The sequence below is a fragment of the Cajanus cajan genome, chromosome 3, assembly GCF_000230855.2.
Source record: "Cajanus cajan strain Asha chromosome 3, NIPB_CcT2T_4, whole genome shotgun sequence".
NCBI lineage: Eukaryota > Viridiplantae > Streptophyta > Magnoliopsida > Fabales > Fabaceae > Cajanus > Cajanus cajan.
The window spans coordinates 52,865,777-52,874,687 of record NC_138519.1 but is presented as its reverse complement, the minus strand read 5'-3'; the positions used below and the strand labels follow the sequence as shown (position 1 = coordinate 52,874,687).

The window sequence follows — 8,911 nt, the reverse complement described above, 5'->3', positions numbered from 1 at the left end:
ACTATCTGGCTCCTGGTTCAATAACAAGCTGGGATGACTTGAAGAGAGTGTTCCTCGAAAAATTCTTCCCTGCATCCAGGACCATCGCAATCCGGAAGGACATATCTGGAATTAGGAAACTCACGGGGGAGAGCTTATACGAGTACTAGGAGAGATTCAAGAGGCTGTGTGCTAGTTGCCCTCACCATCAAATTTCTAAGCAGTTATTATTGCAGTATTTCTATGAGGGGTTGAACATAATGGATAGAAGCATGATTGATGCAGCTAGTGGAGGAGCTTTAGGAGATATGACACCTGCTTCTGCTAGAGGGCTGATTGAAAAAATGGCGTCCAACTCACAACAATTCAATATGAGGAGTGATGCCATAGTTGTGAGGGGTGTGCATGATGTGGTAGCCTCAGATTCCACTGAACACAAAAAGCTGGAGAGTAAGATTGATGCTCTCACCACCTTGGTTTCATAACTGGATTCAAATCAAAAATCAGCTCCACCACCAGCAAAAGTATGTGGCATCTGCACTTCAATTAATCATCCAACTGATGCTTGTCCCTCCTTGCAAGACTCTTCTACAGGTCCTGATGCTCCACAAGCATATGCTGCCAACATCTACAACAATAGACCTCCACAACAGCAACAACAGAATTATGATCTGTCTTCCAATAGATACAATCCTGGTTGGAGGAATCATCCTAACTTAAGGTGGGGAAACTCTCAACAACAGCAAAATCCACCACCTTTCCAGAATAATCCCTCAAGTTCTACATACCAGCCTCCTCAACAGAGACCTCCTGCACCACCAGCTCCTCAACCTTCTACTTCTGAACCTTCATTGGAGGAGTTAGTGAGGCAGATGACTCTTCAAAATATGCAATTCCAGCAAGAGACCAGAGCTTCCATACAGATTTTGACAAATCATATGGGGTAGATGGCTACTCAGCTCAATCAGGCACATTCTCAAAATTCAGACAAGTTGCCTTCACAGACTGTGCAAAATCTGAAAAATGTGAGTGCCATCACATTGAGGTTAGGCAAACAGATAGACATACCAGCACCTACAGCTGTTACACCTCCACCTAAGCCTACACTTGAGAAAGAGAGCCATACAGGTAGTAGCCGAAATTTACATGCAGGTGGACCTTCTTCCAGTGCACACAGTGATGATCTCCATCAGCCTCCTATCCCTCTTCCATTTCCACCAAAATCAATTCCAACCAAAAAGATGGAAGAGGTGGATAAGGAGATATTGGAGACCTTCAGGAAAGTGGAGGTAAACATACCTCTGCTGGATGCCATCAAGCAAATTCCCAGATATGCTAAGTTCCTGAAAGACTTGTGCACCCACAAGAGGAAGCTGAAGGGCAATGAGCGAATCTGCATGGGCAGAAATGTCTCAGCACTCATAGGTAAATCTGTTCCACACATTCCTAAAAAGTGTAAGGACCCAGGTACATTTTGTGTACCTTGCATTATTAGTAACAATAAATTTGAAAATGCCATGCTTGATTTAGGAGCTTCAATTAATGTCATGCCTCTGTCTATTTTTAATTATTTGTCTCTTGGTACTTTGCAACCTACGGGGTGGTCATTCAGTTGGCCAATAGGAGTGTTGCCCACCCCACAGGTTTTGTAGAGGATGTCTTGGTTCGGGTTGGTGAACTAATTTTTCCCGCTGATTTTTTATGTTCTTGATATGGAGGAGGGATTCTCCCATGGTTCTGTCCCAGTCATTCTAGGCAGACCATTTTTGAAAACAGCCTGGACCAAGATTGATGTTTATGCTGGCACCTTGTCTATGGAATTTGGTGATATTGTTGTTCATTTTAATATTTTGGATGCCATGAAATTTCCTTTTGAAGCTCATTCTGTTTTTCGTGTTGAATTGGTTGATGATCTAGTTGATGAGCACATTCATGACTTTGATTCTTCTCATGCTAAGAAGCATTCATTTTCATTTGATTTGTATAGCTGCCTTTCATGCATTGAGTCTGAATCTGAATATCAATTTGAATGTGAAACTGATTATGAGGCATCTAAATTTGACACTTTGGGTGTTGTACCTCTTGGTCTTGATTTTATACAGTCAGAATGCACTAACCATGTTGCAGGATGTACAACAGAATCTAACTTGCAGGTTGAGGTACAGGCTGCGGAACCCCTTCTCCCTTCTTTGGTTCCTTCTGATGTTCATCCACCACCCACACTAGAATTGAAGCCTCTTCCAGAGAACCTCAAGTATGCTTACTTGGAGGATAATGAGAAGTTGCCAGTGATCATTTCCACCTCCCTTGATGTTGTTCAAGAGGAGAAATTGTTGCAGGTTCTAAAAAAGCATAAGAAAGCCATCAGTTGGACCCTAGCGGACATTCCTGGTATCAGTCCATCCACATGCATGCACAGGATATTACTGAAGGATGGAGCTAAACCAATGAGACAGACCTAGAGGCGACTCAACCCTGTGATTTTGGATGTAGTGAAGAAGGAGGTGACCAAGCTTCTTCAAGCTGAGATCATTTATCCTATATCAGATAGTCAGTAGGTGAGTCCGGTCCAGGTGGTCCCCAAGAAGACAGGCCTCACTGTTGTGAAAAATGAGAGGGATGAGCTCATTCCCACTAGAGTGCAAAACAGTTGGAGGGTCTGTATTGACTACCGGAGGCTCAACCAAGCAACAAGGAAGGATCATTTTCCTCTACCCTTCATTGATCAGATGCTTGAGCGTCTGGCAGGTAAATCTCATTATTGTTTTCTTGATGGGTTCTCTGGTTATTTTCAGATTCATATTGCTCCTGAGGATCAGAAGAAGACCACATTCACCTGCCCTTTTAGTACTTTTGCCTATAGAAGGATGCCTTTTGGCCTATGCAATGCCCCTGGCACATTCCAGCGGTGCATGCTCAGTATTTTTAGTGATTTTCTTGAAAATTGCGTAGAGGTGTTTATGGATGATTTTACTGTTTATGGATCCACTTTTAATGCATGTTTGGATAGTTTGGATAGAGTTTTGAATAGATGCATTGAGACTAACCTTGTTCTTAATTTTGAGAAATGTCATTTTATGGTAGAGCAGGGTATAGTTTTAGGGCATATCATTTCTAGTCGGGGCATTCAGGTTGACCCTGCAAAGATATCTGTCATTGCACAATTGCCTCTCTTACGTGCGAGAGGTGCGATCTTTTCTTGGCCATGCAGGTTTCTACAGGCGTTTCATTAAGGACTTCAGCAAGAAAGCCCTTCCACTATCCAGCTTACTTCAGAAGGATATTGAATTTGATTTTGATGATAGGTGCAAGGAGGTGTTTGATTGCCTCAAGAGAGCCTTGACCACCACTCCTATCATTCAAGCACCAGACTGGACAGTTCCCTTTAAGCTGATGTGTGATGCTTCAAATTATGCACTGGGGGCTGTCTTAGCATAGAGGGTTGACAAATCACCTAGGGTGATATACTACGCTTCCAGGACATTGGATGCTGCTCAAGCAAATTACACGACCACGAAAAAGGAACTTTTAGCTATTGTTTTTGCACTTGATAAATTTCGATCATATTTGCTTGGTTCTCGTGTCGTTGTTTTTACAGATCATGCAGCTTTGAAGTACCTGTTGAAGAAGGCTGACTCTAAGCCTAGGCTGATCAGATGGATGCTCTGGCTTCAAGAGTTTGACTTGGACATCCGTGACAGGAGCGGAGCACAAAACTTGGTAGCAGACCATCTCAGCAGGATTGAGAGAGCTGAGGATGAGGACACTTTGCCCATTCAGGATGATTTTCTTGATAAACACTTGTTAACAATTTCTGTTCCTTCCCCCACCCCTTGGTTTGCGAACATTGTCAATTATTTAGTTTCTTCTGTTTTTCCTCTTTTAGCACCTAGAGCTCAGATTGATAAACTTAAGAGTGATGCTAAACATTATGTTTGGGATGACCCCTATTAGTGGAAGTTTTGCAGTGATCAGGTAATCAGGAGATGCTTGCCGGACCATGAGATTGACTCGGTCTTGAAATTCTGTCATTCTTCTGCATCTGGTGGTCATCTGGCATTCAGAGGATAGCTCACAAGGTGCTTGACTGTGGTTTTTACTGGCCCACCATCTTCAAGGATGCATGGAAGATTTGCAGCACTTGTGAGCAGTGTCAGAGAGCAGGAGGAGCCCTTTCTTGGAGACAGCAGATGCCTCAACAACCCATGCTATTCTGTGAGGTCTTTGATGTCTGGGGTATAGATTTCATGGGTCCTTTTCCTATCTCTTTTTGTTTTTCATATATTCTCCTAGCTGTTGATTATGTTTCAAAATGGGTGGAAGCCAAAGCCACCAGAACTAATGATGCTCGAGTTGTTGTGGATTTTGTCAGATCTAACATATTCTGCAGGTTTGGAGTACCTAGAGCTATTGTTAGTGATCAGGGCACCCATTTTTGTAACAGATCCATGTAGGCTTTGCTCAAGAAGTATGGGGTTGTTCATAGACTCTCTACACCCTACCACCCCCAGACTAATGGGCAAGCTGAGATTTCAAATAGGGAGATCAAGAGGATCTTAGAGAAGATTGTGCAGCCCAACAAAAAAGATTGGAGTAACAGGTTGGAGGATGCTCTCTGGGCACATAGGACTGCTTACAAAGCACCCATAGGGATGTCTCCTTATCGGGTTGTCTTTGGAAAAGCATGTCATCTTCCCGTGGAGATAGAGCACCGAGCCTACTGGGCTGTGAAGACCTGCAACTTCTCTATTGATCAGGCTGGACAAGAAAGGAGGTTGCAACTAAATGAGCTTGATGAGATCCGCTTGGAAGCCTACGAGAATTCAAAATTCTACAAGGAGAAAACCAAGAAGTTCCATGACAGCTTGATAGCTAGGAAGGACTTCGTGGTTGTCCAGAAAGTTCTGTTGTACAATTCTCGGCTCGAACTCATGGGTGGTAAGTTACGATCAAAGTGGATTGGACCTTTTGTTGTTACTAATGTTTATCCTTATGGTACAGTTGAAATCAAAAGTGAATCCACAGATAAGAGCTTTAAAGTCAATGGGCACCGGCTAAAGCCATTCCTCAACAATCCGTCCCTGTTGAATGTAGTGGTAGAGGAGATGTCTTTGCTTGACCCCGCCACTCTCCCACCATGACTTAGGGAGTTTTATTTTCCCTTCTGCTTCTTTACTTTTATTGCACTTGTCCAGATTTATTGATTGTTCTGATTGCTCTGATCTTCTGTTTGTGCCACATTGGGACAATGTGTGATTTAAGTGTGGGGGGGAACTATTTTGGTTACATGCTTTTAGAGTTTATTTTTTATTCTAGATTTTATGTCTAGTTGTTATGTACTGTTTTTCATGTTTTTCTTTGATTTCTGGGTTTTGATTGTTTGTAGGCACTTACTTCATTCTTGGATAGGAGTTTCTTGATACTATATGGTTTAAAATCCCTATTTTTCTCTACTTGGAAAGATGATTTTGAGGTTTGAGAGGCTATTTTAAATTGTGACAGATATACCCTGTGTGAGGATTTGAGCCACTGTCTGTTCTTTCTTGTGTGTTATGCCTTTTGATTGCCTGCACAATTGCCTTGTCTTGACTCTGTTTGATACTTCTTGATTCACATGCATGTTTGGATATGATTAAGGCATTTTGATTCTCATAAGCCTCTAGCCAAATAAGCCTACCTTGAATTAACTCCTCTGATAGCCCCTGCTGAGCCTATTTTCCCTTCTTTGTTTGAAGCTCATTACAAGCCTTAAGCGAAAAACCATGATTACCTGAACCTTAGGGAGTTTTGGAGCTTTGGAATTGTTTTGGGAATAAGTTTTTGAATAAGTGTGGGGGTGTGTGTATGTTTCATTGGATGATGTATATTGGCTAGTTGATTCCTTATGTTGTACACTTTACTTCTCTGCATGTTATCTTATCTCATTTCAATTTTTCGTGTGTACTGTTCACTACGTACTTTTCATTAAAAATAATAATAAAAAAAAAATCAAAAAAAAAATGAAAAAAGAAGTAATTTGAGGCAAGAGAAAAAGGATTGATCATCATAGAGGTCATTAGAGGTTTCTGGGTTTTCTTCTTGTGCGTATTCTTGACTTATTCCCCATTGCTCCTCTAGTTCCTCTGGTTTGTAGTTACTTATCCCATATATTATCCTCTACCCTGTCCTTGGCCTCATTACAACCCTAAAAAGACCTTTTGATCCTTATGTGCATGTTTATTGGGTGTTGATTTTAGAGGCTTGCCAAGTCTATCTGTGCTTGTTTTTCATGAGTGCTTTGAGAGTATACAGTTGCCTAGACACTTGAGAGATACAGTGATACAGTGCATCTTGTGAGGTTCTGTTGCTTTTGATTCACCTCTTGAGCTGATTGATTGTCTTGCCATGTTTTGAAATGGTTGGATGATTTCCATAAGTATTTGGTTTCTCTGACTCTTTGTGTGTTGGATGTTGTCTACTCCTTGTCTTTTCCCAGGATTCATTGAGGATTGTGTAAATATGTTTGTTTTTTTGTTTGTATTCTTGTTTCTGTTTCTTCCTATTGTGTCACTCTCTTTGATGTCTTTGGAATTGTTCCTTGCTCTGCTTTTTGATTTTTCCCAGGAGTGCAAAAGGCTAAGTGTGGGGGAATTTGATGAGTCATTATTTTCCCTTATTTTCTTACCTTTCTGTACTTATTTTAATCTCTGATTTGTGCTTAAGTGTTTATATTCTGCACTGTTTTCTATTTGGGCTTTAATTGGACCGGTAATTCATATTTTAACTAATTTGAATTTTCTGAATCTAATTATTCCAAATTTTATTTTCAGGGCAGTTTAATAATTATCTGGGCTTGGAATTAATTTATGGACTTCAAGTGGAGCTGCCACGTCATCTGCCATGTCATCTACCATGTCACTGCTGCACCATTTTCTACCTCAGCATTCATTTTTAGTTTTTAGTCTATTTTATTGTAGTTGGGTCAGACTTGTAATGGTTGGGGGCCCATTTCCGTTTTAGCTCATAGGACCCTAGGGCAGGGCTGACTTGGCAGCCACTAGCATAAGCAATCTGATGTGACTACGTGAAGGGCTCTCTCTTCTTTTTAGTTTTTACGTTTTTGGCTTCTCTATTGTTCTTCCTGGAACGTTTTTGCTTCTGTAACTACAGTTTACGTTTTGCTCTCTTTTATCATTGGTTTTTACGTTTTTCTTTGCTCTCTGTTGGAGTTTTACGTTTTGCTTCTTCTCCAGTCAGTCACATTTTGTTTTCTTTCTCTTCTCTGGTTGTAGAACTTGAGCATTTATATTTGAAGAATACATATTACTCTTCATTTGTTGTTCTCCTTCCTTGCATTTTCGTTTCTATTTTCACTCTATTTTCATTTTTGTTTTCGTTTCTGTTTTCGTTTTAATGGAAGGCTAAAAACCCTTGGGTTGGCTCCTTGAGCAGATTGCAATATCTATTTGAGGTTTTATTTGTATTTGAATCTGTGTTCTGCTTTGTTCTTCTTCATTGAATCTCTGAAACGTTTTTCATGCTTAATGAATCAGGTTGCTCACAAGTTGCTTAATCTTGTGGGGAGGTTTAATGTTGTATACGTTTGCTTAATTCGTGTAGGGAAATCTTGAGTTAATCTTTGCTTAGTTGGTTAACTCGGATGGAACAAGGATTAAGTTATGAACAGAGAAATCTTTTGAGAACCAGGGATAAAAGAATTCAATCTGAACAGGGAACCGATCCGTTTTACTTGTTGTTTTATTTCGTTTTATTGTGTTACAAACTGAAAATCCTGAACCAAACCCCCCCCCCCACTTCGTGTGTTTAACTTTAACAGTAAAAGACGGTCCTTGGGAGACGACCTAGGAGTCACTTCCTAGTACTACATTTAATTGCATTTATTTGACCGGATACGGCTTCGATCAAGGTGCTTGGGTTACCTCTTACTAGGGGGATTGAGTTTAGCATTAGTCTGGTCCCTAGTGTAGGCTCAGTGTCGGCTGCTCCCTATAGGAAGGCCCCAATAGAGTTGGTTGAATTGAAGTGTCAGGTGGAAGAGTTGAAGAGAAAGATTGACTACTTCCCCTATGTTTGTAGCTACCTTATAGTAGCATACTTTGTTGTATATAATTGATTGTTGTTGGTTGCTTGATTAGCAACTTGTATTGTAAATATTTTATAATACTATTTTAGTATATATATATATATATATATATATATATATATATATATATATATATCCCAGTAGTGTGAGTGTTGTTTCATAGTGTGGCGGCCACGGCGGGTCGTTACACTTTTATGGTATCAGAGCAGTTCAAGTCTAGTGGACACTCTGTGGGGGTGGTTCCTTTAGGCTTTTGTTGTGTTGAACTCTGTGTTGTGTTGGATGTTGTGCTGATTTGTGTTGAGTAGTTGATAAAAAAAAAGCACAAGTGGTACTTGTCACCTACTTGGAAGTGCACTAGTCTCATGACATAGTAGAAAGCAAGCTTGTGTTGCTTTAAATACAGTTGAGGCTGAATACATAGTTGCCGGGAGTTGTTGTGCTCAAATTCTCTAGATGAAACAAAAACTAAGAGATTATGGAACTAAGCTGAATAAAATTCCTTTGAGATGTGATAATACAAGTGCAATAAATCGAACAAAAAATCTAATTTTGCACTCTAGGACAAAACATATAGAGATAAGACACCACTTTTTAAGAGATCATGTTCAGAAAAATGATAGAGTTGTAGAGTTTGTTGAAACTGGTAAACAATTAGCTGACATATTTACAAAACCTCTACCAAGAGAAAGATTTAATCAATTGAGAATTGAACTAGGAATAAGCAATGAGTCTTGTTTGAATTGATTGTGAATGTGTACTTGGAATTGATTTTTTGATTGAAAATTGGTTGATGTGAAAAACATTGATGTATGGTGCATAAGAGAGAAAGTATAAGAGTTGAATTAG

The 8,911-nt window shown here is 40.1% G+C and overlaps 1 protein-coding gene across 1 annotated transcript; it reads left to right on the top strand.

The window, feature by feature from the left end:
- The first annotated feature begins 926 nt into the window (after positions 1-926).
- Positions 927-5,120, top strand: LOC109793545 (uncharacterized). Its single transcript, XM_083071898.1, has 8 exons — positions 927-1,107; positions 1,228-1,446; positions 1,858-2,233; positions 3,111-3,374; positions 3,459-3,912; positions 4,044-4,199; positions 4,434-4,917; positions 4,981-5,120. Exons 1-8 carry the CDS (start codon positions 927-929, stop codon positions 5,118-5,120), a joined length of 2,274 nt encoding a protein of 757 aa, XP_082928024.1.
- The last annotated feature ends 3,791 nt before the right edge of the window (positions 5,121-8,911 follow it).